Here is a 17832-nt window from a genome sequence, read left to right as displayed (position 1 = left end):
GACAGTTCACACAGCCCCCTGTAACAAACACAAAACTCTCTTCACTCAGCTGGTTTTACTGACCGTAAACTCCATGTGCCTCCTTTTGTATCAACAGTCATTAGATTAGATTAGATTAGATAAGATTCAATTTTATTGTCATTGAACAAAGTAACAGGTACTTGGACAACAAAATGCAAGTCATCTTCTGCAAATTATTTACAAATGGCCATCTCTAATCTACTTGGTTGCACACCTGTCTGAACTTTCATAAAACAAGCTTCACGTCTAGAGCAAGAAAAAGAAGGTAAACCCAAAAAGTAAAAAATACTTTACCCAGGACTTGAAAATACTTAGAAATTGAATATATACAAAAAGAAAGAGAGGGAAATCTTTGATAGTACTTCCCCTGAATCCCCATCTGGCTCTTCCATGTATGCAGGTAATACACTCTACTTTGGGAGAGTTAATCTATGTCGCCGAACTTTGAGGGTGGCAAACCTGTCAATGACCCTTTGGTGTTCAATTCTTTCAAGCAACTCCTACTCAATGGACATCACAGCTAGGTGCTGGAGTCTGCTTTGGCCTGTGGTCCTCCTGAGCCATGTATGGAGCCGACGCAAGGCACTAAAAGACTGCTCACATGTACAGCTGCTAACTGGTATTGTCAAGGCAACCTGCATAACAGCTTTCAGTGAAGGGAACATTTCAGAATCTAGGAGTTTGTACACTGCTAGCATGTCCTGAACTGTACCTGCCTCACTCTTGCGCTTTCTCCTTCTCCATCTTTCTCTCTTTCCCTTGACACTGACAATAATACACAAATATATTGCAGGAGAGTTGAGGTCAGTTTGTCATGTCAAATTTTTTTATGGAGACCATTTACAGATTCTAAGAATATGATCAAAGGCACACAGAGGCGTGTCATTTTAAATATCTTTATTATTATTATTATTGGGCTTAGAAACACAATAATGTTTTAATCACAAATTCCTTTCACAAGAGAAGCTGTTCTCCATTGCGGGTTTGAAAAAAGAAAGAAAGCAGGGGACCTTTGCCTACATAAGTAATTTGATACAACATAGAGATAGCTGGTTTATATTTATGTTACTTTAGCTTAACACTTTTCAGAAAAAAAAGAAAAAGAAGATCCCTAGTCTCTCACCTGAATCCGTCTTTTTTCTTTTAAAGAATTGTCGTATGTCCATTGCTCACTGGCAGGCCACACACACACACACACGAACACACACACACACACACACACACACACACACACACACACACACACACACACACACACACACACACACACACACACACACACACACACACACACACACACACACACACACACACACACACACACACACACACACACACACACACACACACACACACACACACACACACACACCCCCCCCGCTCGCAAGACCTGTCCAGGGCGCAAGTTGATTTTGAGTCGCCTAGGGCTCCGAAACGGCCAGCGCCGGCCCTACACACACACACACACACACACACACACACACACATACACACACACACACACACACACACACACACACACACACACACACACACACACACAGAGTGTAACGCTAGGAGTTAGCATATACTACTACGCCTGCCTGCATGAATGTTATGTGATTATTATTGTTGCAAAGCCTGGTTCAGGTTAAATCCTCTGTAAAACATGGATGAATACAGCAAAAGAAAAACATTTAACTTTAATTATTGTCTAGTTTGATAGTCAGACACAACTGAAAAATAACTGATATAAATCTATGAATAAATAACAATTTATTAAAAAAGCCACAGTGAGTGTTTTCACACATACTGGTGGTATACAGTGCTATGTCGTTTCGTTTTTCAGCTGTACACACGTATGTTTTCACTTGGGTCCACGCCGCACCACCGGCAGGGCTTCATGTTTCCATGACGACGCACACACACACACACACACACACACACACACACACACACACACACACACACACACACACACACACACACACACACACACACACACACACACACACACACACACACACACACACCAGAAAAGACACGCCTGACGTCATGTTGACATGACTCACGATTGTTAAAATGAGTCTATTGCATATTCTCGAAGAAAGTTGTCCAATCCCGGGTTGCTTTGAACTCACTTCATTTATTATAAAGTCGTCGGCATGTTTCGGCATGGTAAGTGAAGCTATACGGAGGGAATTTAATCTAACACGTGTGAGAGATAATAACTCTGGCTACTTTCAGCCACGGGCCTCTGGCGATCCCCACCTCGTGTCCTCAGGTAGAGACTGCCAAGTGGGCGTGGCCTAGTGGGCGTGGCCGGGGTGCCGTAATGGCTTTGACTTCTTCATATATTTAAAAGGCGCTGCCATCTGTGGCTGGAGCAGCCTCTAATAAGGTCTTGCTCCCCTTGTGGCTATGTATAGTATGTACGGCTTATATGTTTGGTCCTGCTTCATGGGTCTATGTGTGGGTAGCTTAGATTCTTAAAATACGTAACAAGTCTCAAAGTAACGATAAACTTTAACAACAGAGACACACGTACGCACTACACAGGTACTTGTGGCGCTGCTGTTTTTGCTTAATAAATGGACCGCTCCAGTTCGACGGTAGCCGTGCTATTGGTGCTAACCGGGCTACCGAGCTAACTGGTAAACGGTGCCTGGACTCCAGCACTCACCGGAGCGAATTTCACCCATCAAGGGTTAATAAAGGATAACTAAACTTACTGGTGGGGTCTAGTGCAGGAGAAAGTATGGGCTAAGGTTAATTTCTCAAGGCACTTGGTGTGATGGGGGTCAGTGCTACCGGTCGATAGTCGTTCAGGCACTCTGGTTTAGAGTGCACGGGACAATGGTGGTGGTTTTGAGGCACATGGGAATAACAGCCTGGGCCAGTGACAGGTTGAATATGTCGGTGAAGTCTCCAGACAGTTGCTCAGCGCATGTTCTCCACAAGTGACCACGGATGCCATCTGGCCACGTCCCTTGTTTTTATGATTCAGTATTGGATGTCTACCAAATAATATATCCCCTAATAAATCACTAAATCATGGGGCTGCATCTAAACAGTTTGTGATTCCCCCTCTTCCTTTCAGACCTGTTCTGGCTGTCTCACACTCTCACCATGAGCCACGCTAACCTGTGCTGAGGTGGGACTCAAGAGCCTAGTTCACCAGCATTACACTACAGGAGGGCTCAATCTATGGGGTCAGAACAGTATCATTAATAATGAATGCACAGAGAAGAATGCACAAATGTATTTTGTGATTTATAGATAAATTTCTCTCTTCACGCAAATACATTTCAATGCACACACAAATGGATATCGGTATGTATAAATGTAAAATAAATCCATAAACAAAAATAACTTTCACAAACACAATTCTGATCCACACACAAATGTGCCTTGTTTTAAATAAATGTAATATAAATCCATAAATATATTAATAAAAATAATATTTGCAATTTTCATCAAAAATGTATTTGGATGTTGTTACATTTATTTACAAACTGTTGAACTTGAATTAACAAGACGCTTTTCATTTGTGAACTTGTTTGCATTTGTGTGTGAACTGGACTTTATTTATGTGTGGATTTTTCGTTGACCAGGGACTGGAAGACAGCGGGGGCTCGTTCAGACCGCAGAAGTCGATACAGGGACGAAGCTAGCCATCCTTCTTCCCAACAATGAAGAATCCCGCTCCAAGGTCGTGCTACTCCTCCGGAACGGAGGACAGGTTAGGAGGTGCGGCAGCGGACTCGAGCTCTGGCGCCCGTGGAGACTGGGCGGACCGCAAACACTCGGACAGACAGTGTATACTCCAGGACATGACTCGACCTGTTCCCCAATCGATATAGAGTAAGTGGTCAGTTTTGTCACTGGTAACGAACCACTAAGTCAACTACAGAAAGTCCTTACAGTGGATAACAAAACTTTAGCTGGCATCCGTCACATAGCTAACTGGCTGGGTTAGCTAACCAGTCCCTCCAGAAAAATGTGGCGGTTTTTTGTGATTGACCCTGTATGCAGGTTGTATACAATATATCTATATATCTATAGATATGTTGCTTTTACATTTTGGATTAAAAAGAAGGCATGTCAGCAAACTCCATGTCAGCCCTTAGTGTGATTATCATTTCATCATAGAGTGGCCCTTTGTGAAAATGAGTTTGACACCACTGATATAGGTAATGTAAGGTCTGTCTCACTTGTATTAATTTTACTCTGAAATAACTTGAATGGAACTTTAGATGTCTGGGGATAAGCAGCAGTCAGGTAGCTATTCAAAGCTATAATTACCTGCCTATTTTGTTTATTTAGGTAAGCATTATGAAAGAAAATGTGCATGCGCAATAAAGTCTCATCTCATCTCATCTTCGTCCGCTTATCTGGGGTCGGGTCGCGGGGGGAGCAGCTCAAGCAGGGGGCCCCAGACTTCCCTTTCCCGGGCCACATTGACCAGCTCTGACGGGGGGATCCCGAGGCGTTCCCAGGCCAGTGTTGAGATATAATCTCTCCACCTAGTCCTGGGTCTTCCCCGAGGTCTCCTCCCCACTGGACGTGCCTGAAACACCTCCCAAGGGAGGCGCCAAGTGGGCATCCTTACCAGATGCCCGAACCACCTCAGCTGACTCCTTTCTAAGTAAAGGAGCAGCGGCTCTAATCCGAGTTCCTCACGGATGGCTGAGCTTCTCACCCTACCCCTAAGGGAGACGCCAGCCACCCTTCTGAGAAAACTCATCTCGGCCTGCTTGTACCCGAGAACTCGTCCTTTCGGTCATCACCCAACCCTCATGACCATAGGTGAGGATAGGAACAAAGATCGACCGGTAGATCGAGAGCTTTGCCTTGCGGCTCAGCTCTTTTCGTAACAACGGTGCGGTAAAGCGAACACAATACCGCCCCCGCTGCTCCCATTCTCCGGCCAATCTCACGCTCCATAGTACCCTCACTCGCGAACAAGACCCCGAGGTACTTGAACTCCTTCACTTGGGCTAAGGACTAATTTCCTACCCGGGGTAAGCAATCCACTGGTTTCCTGCTAAGAGTCATGGCCTCAAATTTAGCGGTGCTGATCCTCATCCCAGCTGCTGCACACTCGGCCGCCAGTCGATCCAGTGAGTGCTGAAGGTCACAGGCCGATGATCCAATGTCACCACATCATCTGCAAAAAGAAGTGACGAGATCCTCAGACCACCGAACTGCAACCCCTCCCCACCACGACTACGCCTCGAGATCCTGTCCATGTATATCACAAACAGGATCGGTGACTAGGCGCAGCCCTGGCGGAGACCAGCACCCACTGAGAACTGGGTAAATAAAGTACACAACAAAATTTCCCACGCACGCTATGCACGCGCACTGTCCTATTCCCTCTTGGGCTAAGCCCCGGATGTTTCAGGAACCTAGAAACGCCCCTGGTGCAGGTGCCAGCGCACTTGGAAGCGCACACGCGCTGTGCTTCTCCGCGCATCCTCCCGCTCCCAATTGCAGGCCAATAAGCGCCGTCTACCTGCCCCCCAGTACTCTCCCGCCAGAGGATGTGGCTCCGGGCAAAGGACCTTCCCTTGAAGGGAGTTCCTCCCAAACTCTCCCCCCGTTTCATCGGCCCCTTTGAGATCAAGACTATTATTAACCCCTGTGCCATTCTTCTCCGACTTCCCCCATCCCTCCGTGTACTTCCGACCGTCCACGTCTCCCAGGTCAAGCCCCTCTCCACCAGCCCATTGTCTCCCCCCACTCCGCCCCCCCCTCCACCCAGGGTCATCGACAACCATCCGGCATGGACAGTCCATCGCCTTCTGGAGGTACGACGCCGCGGCCGGGGTCACCAATACCTCGTCGACTGGGTGGGGTACGGTCCTGAGGAGCGCTCCTGGGTTCCCCGGAGTCGTATTCTGGAAGCCTCGCTCGTCCGGGACTTCCATCGGGATCACCCGTCTGTTGTTGGGGTGGTACTGTCACGCCGCGTCCTGCTACGCGGTGCAACACCCCCATCTAGTGGCCACTTGACGCCACTGTACCTCATTCTTCCGTCACACCTGTCTTCAATCATCAATCTCCACTTCCTACTTCAGCCGGGATCTCCATCCAGCCGGCACCAGGTCGTCGTTTACAACTACCCAGTTCGTATCAGTCCTACCAGCATTCTCTAGACCCAGTTTGGTGTTCCCGTTCTCTTGCTAACCCTCTTCCCTAGTTCTCCGTCCGTCACTCTGCCTACCCGTTGCCGAACCCCTGCCTGCCTGACTACCCGCCTATCGTCGAGTCCTTGCCTGTCTGACTGACTCCCTGGTGCCGAACCCTCGCCTGCCTGACTACCGCTTGCTTCGCCTCAGCTTGTCATCTACCCCGTGTCCCAATAAACCCTGTTTCCTTATACCCCGTCTCTGCCTCCCTGTGTCCAGCGCTTGGGTCCCCTCGCCCCGCTATCGAATTCCATCACAGCACCAACATTCATCCAAGAGGGACAGAAAAAGCCCAACCATCCCCCTCCCAAACCAGAAGCTGGGCAGCTAGGCCCAGGATTGGAAGATGCTAGTCGATATTGGCCAGAAACTAATCTTTCCACCTGAGATTGCAGCCACCACCCTTAGGCCAGACTCGGTACTCTGGTCCCCTTCACTGAAGTCTGTCAACTTTATAGAGCTCACAGTCCCATGGGAGAATTCAACAGTAGAGGCCTATGAGCGCAAGAAACTGCACTACACAGAACTGGCTACAGTTGTGCAACAACGAGGATGGAGTGAAAATCTATCCGGTTGAGGTGGGATGCAGAGGTTTTGTGGCCTCTTCCACCATCAGGCTGCGGAAAGACCTTGGTATCCATGGACAGGTTCTGCGACAGACAATTAGATCAGTCTCTGAAGCGGCCAAAAGAAGCAGCCAGTGGATATGGATCAAGCGGAAGGACCCTTGCTGGGCTCATAGAACAGCAAAATGACCCCCTCACTAATTCCTCCCCACCCCACCCCCCCCCCCCCCCCCCACTTGAGAACCCAGGTCAGAACCCTCCAGGAGGACGGTGAACAAGATATGCGGTCAGCTCTCTGCCTGACCCACCACAGTCGTATCATCCGCAAATGTAACTATTGTGTTGGTGGGATGGGTGGGAGATGGCATACAGGAGTGGGCTCAGCACGCAGCCTTGTGGAGGGGGGGAGTGGTTAGCAAGGCCAGCATGTGGCGGGGGATCGCTCGGCAGCTTCCGGGGACTGCATTGTTACCAACTTAAAGAGTCCCCCTGTGGGCACGGGAAGCTGCCAGAGGTGCCCTTATTGGAGCTAGGTTCCCCCGACTGTCAGGGCCTCATGAGACATTCCTGATCTTTGCATATCACAATGAAAATCAGTCTGGCCTTGACTGGATAGCAGTACTTTTCAAAATATGTTCTCTGCCTTACGTTGTTCAACATCTCCAGCCATGCCCTCTTCGCTCTTGCCCAATGAAGTCGGAAGTAAAGCACCAATATATTATCTTTGAAAAGCCATCCTTTCAGATTTCTTTTAATCTTTTAACAAAAATAGACAAGTCTATTTTAGATGAAACGTTGATTGCTAAAGTTTCCTGAGGAGGGGACATTGTTTTTTTTTGTGCAAACTTAAAGCCCTCGTTCTCGAATGCTAACATGAAAAATATTGGAAATGCTTTATACAGGATCATGGCCAGACTGGTCTGCGCAGAGAGACAGAATGTGAACTTGTGAGATTACGATCTCATGAGACGACCAAAGTTGGCATTGAATTACAAAGACAAAGAGGACAAAGTGCATTTGAAGCACCATAGAAATGCTACAGCAACATGGGGGGTAACAAAATCATTGCAGGTTGGGTCATTGTTATGCTTATAGATAGACCGTATTGTATTATATCTATAAAAATATAAATCAAAGACAAATATATATTTTTATGTTAATATATTGCCTATATATGTCTTTATTGTTAATATATTGATTATATTAGTTTATTCATATATTTTGTAGTATTTTTGCTTTATTGTTAATTTGGTAGAGCAGAGCCCCTCAGCAGGAGCCACAGTAGACTATCACCTGACCGCGGAAATGAGAGGCTTTTTCTTTCCATTTCACATTACCGCTTCTATTCAGACCAAGACAGGAAAAAGGCAGCAGTTAAATCTGCATTTCACTATCCAGAGGTGCATGCTATGTAGCCACAATTTACAGAAAATATGCAGTACACATTGTCAAAACTCTACGAGATCCAAAAATGCATATTGACTCGTTTGTGTGTAAAGTCCAATCCCTCCAACAGGTAACCGAAACTACTGGATGGGTCTTGCCCGTTAATGATAGACCTTTATCAATCGTGTTCAGTAGCAAGACACTACAGTCAAGTAAAACCACTTTCCATGCACTTGTCTTTTCATCCGCCATTCATTAGAATCCCAGCAAACTCTGGTTCGAGCCTTGAACTTATGAAAATAAAATATAATATTTACATCCATGTCGAAGTATTAGAATATTGTATCTACCCTAGGATTAATTAAAATCACGAACATCTAAATATTTATTGAATGGGTATCAAACATTTGAATATTTAGATAAGAATGTTCATGATAATTTTGTTATTAAAGCCCTGAAGACAACTGTGCAGAATCTTCACACCAGGAGTGTTACCAGTCCTTAAACAAACATTGCAGATGGAGCAGATTCAGGGCACCGACAAGACATTCCCAAAACATGGCCTTATTTAGGAACATCATATTGTTATTTTATTTGAAGTTAGAAAGAGAAGGTTCAAATAACAGTCTTTGAAATATATGAATATGACGTGAGGTTCCGTGTTTACTTCAGTAAAGAGGTTAAATCAGTACTTTTACCAGTCTTTAATCGTAAGTGTCTTTACTTCTACTTGAGTAAAGAATGTGCCCAGTTGGAAATGTACTTTTCCAACTGCATTTGAATGACATACATTCTAACTCAAAAATGCATTAATGAAACAAGGTTACATACTACAGCTTTAAACCCGCACCTTGTCACTTTTCTACAGGTATTTGCTGAATGACACACATATACACATATATATATATATATATATATATATACCCTTACCCTAACCCTAACCCTGAAAAGGATAAAGCTATAACTGTAGCAACCACTCAAGCTAATAGAGGTTTGGAAGATGAGCTTCTCTCATAGCGAATGGATCTGTCGGGATTCTTCCTATCCGTAGTGGATACATTGTAGATGGTTTTTGTAGTAGTGCAGCTGTAGTTTAAACTGCACATCATCCTTCCCGGGGTGTCTGAACCGACCATATTGAGCATTGGCCCCTCTCGGCTGATGGCCAATGGAAACATGGCCACACGAAGCAACCATCAATTGGCCAAGACCATCCATGAAGAATTCTATAGAGACAAAAACAAAACAACAATGATTAGATGTAAAGGAGAATAATAAAGTAGCAGGAGCACTCCCGGTGTACATCCAAAACGTTTTGTACTCTTGGGGGAGCATAACGGAAAACTGAAAATAATAAACAGAAAAAGTGAGGTGTTGATAATGAATCCAGGTCCAGGCAGGTCATATTTGGATAATATTGTGAATGGAGGAATGTGATATCTGCCCCATTACGGAACTACAAGTCCTCGCACCAGTGACAATACGATAACTGAATGATTTCTCATTTTTATAGTGTTTTTCTGACGGTGGACGAGCAGACAATCTTTATGGCATATTCAAAAAGGGAATATTAACTGACCTGCTGCCCATGTCACAATAGCTGCCAACACGAAGCACTGCTGTCCAATTCATCTGATACCTCAAAGCCAGAAACATGTAACTTATGCAAAGTATTTTGCTTGCTGAATTGAAAGAACAATTATTTTTAATTTATGCAAAAGTTGAAGGAGATTCAGCCTTGCTTATCATGCCGTGTAGCCTTAGTGCTTGTGCAACTGCTCCAGACATGAGGTAACTTCACATCCAGGATCGGCATAGCACCCTCTATAATAGCTCTGATGGTAGCTAGCAATTAAAGACTGAAGACCTACTTTGGATTGCCCTGTCTTTACCAGTAAAGCAAAAATAAAACTCACAATGAGCCCCCCCCCCCCCCAGTTTTTTTTTGCTTAAGGCTTCTCATTCATTGTGGACGCATGCACACAACCCCGAAGGGCTATATGTTAAAGATATGGCCGGGGACACACCTGAATGTGCCACTCTCTTCAGCTTGGGGTCAAATCTCACTCGATTTACAGCATCGGTACGAGCCAGGAAGAAGTTGACCACCCCATTCACTATGGAGCATTGTGGGTAATTTGGTAGTGATTGGAACTTTATGTTGGGCTTCCTGTCCATACAGCCTCCAGTGACTCCATCGCCTTCCTCATAGGCGATGGAGAAGTAGAACTGGTTTCCAGTAACTGAACCCCCAACCTATGAAGGATAACGAGACATTATAACCTCACACCTACTCATGCTTTATTCATAATGTAAAAATAGTCAATGAATAATATGATTCTCACCACATCCAACTCTGGTGTTGCCTCCATCACCTCCACCAGATCCTCTATCTTTGTTTTCTCAGTGAATAGAAAGTCATCATCCACCCAAAGAAAGTACTTGGTTGTGACTTGAGAGACAGCCAGGGTTCTGCCAGCAAACCAGCCCTGTGGAAGGGAAAGATTCCAAATCAACTTGAATGCTTGACTCCTCTTATATGATGTCCAAGCACAAGAAAGACATTATGTTGTGTGTGTGTGTGTGTGTGTGTGTGTGTGTGTGTGTGTGTGTGTGTGTGTGTGTGTGTGTGTGTGTGTGTGTGTGTGTTTGTGTGTGTGTTCCAATATATGCCTACCTGTCCCCCAGGCATGACGTATTGCAGAACATTTTCTTCTGTGATGTTTTCTGGAGTAAAGCTGTCATCGGCCACAACAAGCACCACGTCTTTGTAGAATTGTCTTAGGCTTCTTATGAGCACCTTCAACTCCTTGTAGCGCATAAAGGTCTTGGTGGTGACTGTCACTTGGTCGCTAATGTCTTTGAAAGAGTGGGAGGGGAGGGGGGGGGGGGGGGGCAGGGGATAGAGAGGAAGAAGGTAATGGTTCATGATTCTGATTCTACTCAACGGTAAAAATGGAAGATTTATAGGAAAAACTTTTGTTGTTATACTTGTTCCCATGTCAAAAAGCACAGGTACGGATGGTTGCCGAATAGCGATTGGGAACACAGCTTCATGATGCTCAAACGAAAAGTGAACTGATTGAAAAAGAAGTGAAAACTAATTAAAAACATCCAACCTAAATACGATTTGACGCACATTACATAATCCAATGTAATATCAGAAAGGCTTTGAGTGCAAAATGAGAACATCACATTAACATACTTATTTTAAACCTGAGCATCTGTTCAGTACTTATCTTTAAGTTACATTATTTAACCCATACATAAATTAAAAAGTCATACCCAGGTCTCCGGTGTGTATGTGGTACACAGGGAGGGTGTAGGTGACATCCGCCAGTAGTTTGTTGAGTTCCTCTAAGCTGAGCGTCTCTAAGATCAGCCATTTCTTTCCACCTATTGGTTTTTCCGAAATCATATTTCAATCCCAGTGACAAGTGGTTTAGTTCCACATTGAAATTACCGAGTTCATGAATCACCTTCCACACTCGGTACGTCACTTGGGCTCCCTAGACAGAGGACACCTTTGGTGACCAGTAGTGATACCTTAAACACAAGGGGAAGTTTGTTGAGAGTGAGTGAGTAAGCGAGCTCTCAGCTGTGCTCAAATGAAAAAGGATTGTTTGAATATTCACAATTTTCACAACCTAGGACACTCCTGTCCTCCACAAACTGAATTGGTTGTTTGCAGTCACCCATGTTGCGCAAACATAAGAAGGAAGGCAGGAAGGGAAATGCAGAACATCAAGCAGCAGTACTCTGTTTATTCAAGCTTTATGGATTCAAAGAAAGGAAGAGTAAGAAAGGCAGAAATAGGCCTACAGTAGATTGGAAAAGAGCTGCATTGTTCGAAAGAAAAAAATAATTAAACACACAATATAAAAAGGTGAGATGTATAGAATAAAGTGACATGTAGCTGGGAAAATGTAGCTGGGCTTGGCAGAAATGGAATATAATATTAAAATAAAAGTCTGGTTTAGTTATTGTATATTTATGTTTTTGTTGGTGTAGAAGAAAACTGTTGTTTAACCCTGGGCATGGCGTCATCTGCAAACACCTATTGAAGGTGCACAGGCCTGCCTTCCATAGGTTGATGTGAGGGGGTTTGGTTCCCAGTCAAAGAGTGCTTCCAAGTAAACCCAAAAGTCCCCAACTGCTCCAATTTGAAAACCCTGATAAAGACATTCACAAATATCCCTTTGTATCCTGATGTTGACTTGAAACCCAGAGTTTTGTTACCAACCTTGTAGCCGCTTCTTTGAACCCCGTGCAACGCTAAACCTGAAACAAATTATATTTCAGGGTGAAACTATTTCCTGAGGAATACATTGAACATAAAATGCAGACCGAATTGATGCTTAGGAAAAAGCACATTGCACACTATATGTATATCTGTGCAGTGCACTTGCAACTGAACTAAAGAGAAGTTTCGGACGATTTTATTGAACCACTGAAGTGTAGCGTACTGTACCTGGAATAAGAGTGGGGACCAAGGGGCGTACTGTGAAACCCTGAATGGGATACTGCAGTGGAGAGTTGGATTGAGCAAAGAGGAGTGTGTCCAAAATGGAGCTTGTTCTGGACACAGGAGACAAAACGATATGCCACTTAACCAATAATCAACCAATGTCAATTGAACAATATTCTAACTGAATAAAACAATTACACAATGTATGACCATGATATAATGTCAAACAATAAGGAAACATGCCGTGCCCAATACTGGCTTCTCCGTCTATTATGATGATACCAAATTATTCTCCCTTTCCAATTTGTGGTGGGCATGCGCAGTCGCAAACAAAAACAAATTTGTAACTTTTTGTGGCCACTATTAGCCAACTATTTCCTATCCAGGGCAATTTGTATGCGCTAATTTGGGTTAAAAAAACAAAGCTACAGCTATGGGAGCTGCTAAACTGCGCTGGCTTTTAATCAAATGGACCACTACCCAATTTCACGAGGTCCCCGCGAGAGAGTCGAACGAAAGCCCTGGCTGATTTAAACCTTAACATAGATGATGTCCACATTTAACCTGGGGTCTTAGCAAACAGGCAAAATACTTTAACTAGCATCTTATAAATTCAATTGAAATATTGAAGAAAGTATTCTTTAAGAAATTGGTACATTCTTTATCAGTGTCTCTCCTCCCCGCCATCACTTTGTTCCATCCTGTGTTCCTGGTACTGGTGGCCATGCATACCTCGCCTGGTGCTTCTTGTACTCCTCTGCCCGTCGTTTCTGAATGTTCGCTCGGTTGGCAGTAGGAATGCTCCCTGCCAGATCGAATGACTTCGCTGGGCATGTGCAGGAAGCCGGAGGCTTAACTAGACCAGTAGGAGGGGTCCTATAGGTAATATTAATAATGCTACACTTTATTTATAGAGCACTTTTCATATATGCAAGGATTCCAGAAAAAAAATAAGCATTTGAGTTAAAACATGAACATTGCACTGGGCGTGACAAGAACAATCACACACACGTGCACATGCAAATAAACATTGAGACCTACCACTTTTTCTTTGGGGTGACAATCAATTTCTCTACCGTAAAGTTGGGGGTGATCCAGAGGAAGCTCATCCCACTGAAGATAACAAAAGAAAGTAGAATCAGCAGCAATTCTGTTCTGCCAAATGAGGGCATCTGGAGACAAAGACAAAGCCACAGATAAGCCCAAAATGAATAAAGAAATTTGGTTGAAATTGACCAAAGTCTTTTACTTTCTGGGCTAACCTTAACTGTATCCTTTTATTTAGCAATATTGATGGAGAATGTAGATTAATCCACAAACAAGCTCAAATAAGATAAACATGTATTAATTCCTGAAAGCTAGTTCTGGAGTTAAAGGTGCTTCTACTACATAAATTGAGGTGTAACAAGTGTACAAATGTGCATTACAGTAGCAGCTGCTGGTCTTTCAAAGAGGGGAATCTCATTTGCGGCCTATTCGCCCATTGTGTTAAAGGCCCACTATGCAACTTCCGGCATTTCTTCGCTGTTTTCTTGGTTTTGGCACTCACATTTCTCTACACAGCGCCCCCTACAGCTTCGTAGTAGATATTTCACAACACTGTCGTAACAACTTGTTGACGACCCTTCCCCATGAACTTCTACGCGAGCCATGTGCATTTGTTTTCAAAGAAGCCGGCAAATGCGTGGAGTAGGGTTGCCAACCGTCCCGTAAAATACGGAATCGTCCCTTATTTGGCAATTAAAGGTTGGGTACGCGATTTGCGAAACGCCAGCAGATTTTGAAAATACACAACTCAAATGGTCCTACCCCCTCTCCTTCAACGCTGACTCTGACTCCACCCATTCCAAGTACCTGGACGCGCAATCATGCACGAGCGCGAACAGAGATGCGCGAGAGCGAGCCAGGCTAGCGTAGGTTTTCGTTTAACAACATGGCACTACATTCAGCTGTAAATTGCACCCAGTACCGCGGGAAGTAGGGGTTTTGGGGGTGCTGCAACACCCCCTGTCCGAGGCCCTGTCTTATCACAGAAAACGATCATTTCTAAAAACTCCGGCCAAAGTGGAGATTTCTGAAAACGCCGGTTATGTGTTGTCGTATCAACGGGGAGAAACGGGATTTTAGGTTCTGAAGCGTCACATTATGCACCAGGAAATGCTTAACGTCATGTGAGCGTCCGCTGTACCGTATTGGTCCGAATATAAACACAAACCCCATTGTAATACGACCTATATTTGGAAAAAAGATTTGAAGACCAGATCTTGATTTCATGAATAAATAAATTGTATTAATTGAAATAATATACGAAAATAAAAAGGCATAGAATAAAACACTGCATTGCCACTAAACAGTAGTGCAAATAGGCCGTACTGATGTGTACACCAAAGACTTCCTGACACTCCTCTGCCCCGCTGTGGCAAAGCGAGTGGCAAAGCGAGTCATCCTCGCTGCTGTCCAAGGCATGTTGAGACGCAGCATTTATTTAATGCTCATATGTCCTAGTGCTGAAAAAAGGTTATATGAAAAAGTGTGAGGGTAGCGGTGGTGCGCTAAACTTGTTCTGTGAGCAGCTGGATGTGAACCATGGTGTGAAGGAAGTGAACACAACGATCGATTTTCAACTGTGCGCGCATGCACTGGTGTAATTGAGCTGCGCTGCTATATATCTTTTTTATCAATGTGACGAGTTGCGAGTCTAGTGCAGGCCGGGTTTTTTTTCCCAGCACCCCCTGCTGAGAATACGTTCTCGCGGCTATGGTTGCACCAGATGTTATAAACATTAAACGGTCACATAAATCATTACTATTTTTTAGAAAATGTATGTTTGTTTCATATAATTGTATTGGAAGTCCTGGTTTTCACTAGGGTTGCCGCGGTGTGGACATTTTCACACCGAGTAATACACTCGTCTCAACACCGGTATTACCGAGTATAAACGGTATAAACTTTGAAACTAGGTCAACCGCCACACAAGCATCGGTTTTTAGACCCTTCTCGTCCTTCAGTTGCCGCAAACGTTCAAAAGCAGCGCCTAGGATTATTCTTGATTTCAGTTTTTGTCTTTCAACGTTTTTATTATCAATTACTCTCTGAAAAAGAGTTTTCCTTCTCTTTGCTGGTGGTGGTGGTGGTGGTGGTGGGGATGGTGGCGTCTTGTCTGCCATGGAAATTGTCTTCTACTGCTAGGTCCAAATGTGGATTAACTAGTTCCAGTAGATACCGCAGGATAACAACAAACAGGAGCTTGCTCTGGGTCACGAGCTCTGGGTCACGAGTACTGCACGAAGGGGTCGCGCGCGGGGCGCGGGGGAGGGGGAGTGCAGTACGACCGTTTGATTGACGTACTTACTGTCCAATGAAACTCGGTGGCAATGGATATGATTGGCTGGAGTTTTTCGAGCCCTGCACGTTCCACAGATGATTGACAAGTTTAATTTTCATGTCAGTACTTCTAACTCAGTGGCTGTAAGCGGGTTATGATAAGGATTTCAAGTAATTTTGCAAAAATGGCCAAAAAAGCAAATCACCTATGCAACCTTTAAATGTTGCGTCCCGTATTGAACCAATACGGGACGCAATTTGTTCCGTATTTCCATAAATGTCCAATACACATGTCTGTCACACACACAAATTCTAAATCTAACAATAATGATAAAACAAAACACAGGGAATACTACGGTCAGCAAAATTGTCGCGGCGGGATCTACGCAAGACCCGCTCCGGTCATCTGTGTGTCTGCGCATGCGTGTGGTGGTCACGGTTGCCTAGCGACAGACACCACACACCGGCGCTGCTCACAAAACCTGCGCCTTTTAAAAATGTCCGCTACACCCGATACTCCACCACGTCCTCAAAAGCGTAAACGCTTGCAGAAGTACGGACGTGAGTGGGAAGATGCACATCCTTGGCTGGACAGCGTCAGTGGAGATGTTTACAAGGCAAGTTGTAAAATATGTCGGCGAGTGTTTTCAGTGGCGCACGGTGGGCTGTCTGACATCAGACAGCATGCAACAGGACAGCATGCAACCTTCTTCTCTGCAATAATATCCTCTCTCTCTTTGAGGAAGTTGTAAAGAAGCTGGAGAGTGATGAAACCACCTGTGTTGAGTTATATTCCATCATGGAAAACTTCAAGCAAAAGCTCACACAGAGACGAGATTAACAGTTCTATGGCTACTTAACTAAATTGAAGCTGCAGCGTCTCCGTCCACTTGATGCTGACATGGCAAGGGCAGATTTTACTGCATTCCTCAACACAGCACTCTCATATGTTGAGAAATGGTTCAACTTTTCTGAAGACTACTGGTTGTTCTCACTGCAACCTCTCTCTCTGCACCATGGCACCATGACCTTTACTGACATTGAGAGGGTGACCACCAAGCTCAACCTCATCCATAAAGTCAACATGGATGAACTTTATGATGAATGCTCCACAGCAAAACCCATTCTGAAGAGGCTCAAAGAAGATGCTGAAGATGAATGGAAGTCCAAAGGTGTGGCTGCCAGGTGGGTGGCTCTCTTTCGAGTAGCTGACCTGCCAAACATGCTGTCTATCACCAGACACATCCTGAGCATCCCAGCATCCACTGGATGTGTGGAAAGGATCTTCTCCAGAATGGCCAACAAATGGAGTGGGCCATTCCGTTTATTTAGTTTATATTTTAAAAGTTCATTGCTGCACACGCCACACAAAGAGATTTCATTCAAGATTTAATTGACTGCACTTTATAAGAGAATGTTATGTGGTAATAAAGCATTTCAAGATTTAAGTATGACTAATTCCTTTCTTGATCAACCCTTTACTAAAAACACCAGCACAAAATAAAACATACCACTGCTGCGGGCGCCCCGCCCCACAGGAGTCGGGCCCGTGGTGGGCGTCCCTTATTTTAATTTCTGAAAGTTGGCAACCCTAGCGTGGAGCCATGTCCGAAGTAGATGTTCATAAAGTTTAGGCAAGGTTATACATTTTTAAAATGGTGTATTTGTATTGCAATAAACATAAATCCATCCTTTTTTATAGTTGACGGGGAGAATTTATATCCTAGATTATAATTGTTTTATCTTAGATTGAACAGGGCCCCGTTTCCCGATAACGATGGATCCACGCTCGTACGATCATTCTCACGATGGATCTTGCGATCCATCGTCAATTTCTTTGGAGCGTTTCCCGAAACTCCTCTTAACGTGAACGCGAATTCGCTGCACTCACGAC

General features: G+C 44.5%; 1 protein-coding gene across 2 annotated transcripts in view; it reads right to left on the bottom strand.

The window, feature by feature from the left end:
• The window catches only part of LOC132452589 (beta-1,4 N-acetylgalactosaminyltransferase 2-like), a 46218-nt gene that overhangs the window by 22718 nt on the left and 5668 nt on the right, over nt 1-17832 (bottom strand). Inside the window, exons 2-3 of one of the 2 annotated variants that reach the window (XM_060045273.1) lie at nt 13656-13786; nt 13347-13490 (exon numbers count right to left, since the gene is read on the bottom strand). In XM_060045273.1, coding sequence (XP_059901256.1) covers nt 13347-13448 — 102 coding nt within the window. In that variant the 5' untranslated portion in view covers nt 13449-13490; nt 13656-13786. Of the gene's footprint in view, nt 1-13346; nt 13491-13655; nt 13983-17832 lie in introns of those variants that run through there. The other variant, XM_060045274.1, reaches the window with a different exon arrangement.

Source organism: Gadus macrocephalus, chromosome 23 (assembly GCF_031168955.1).
Source record: "Gadus macrocephalus chromosome 23, ASM3116895v1".
Lineage (NCBI taxonomy): Eukaryota > Metazoa > Chordata > Actinopteri > Gadiformes > Gadidae > Gadus > Gadus macrocephalus.
This window is presented reverse-complemented; position numbering and strand designations above follow the sequence as displayed.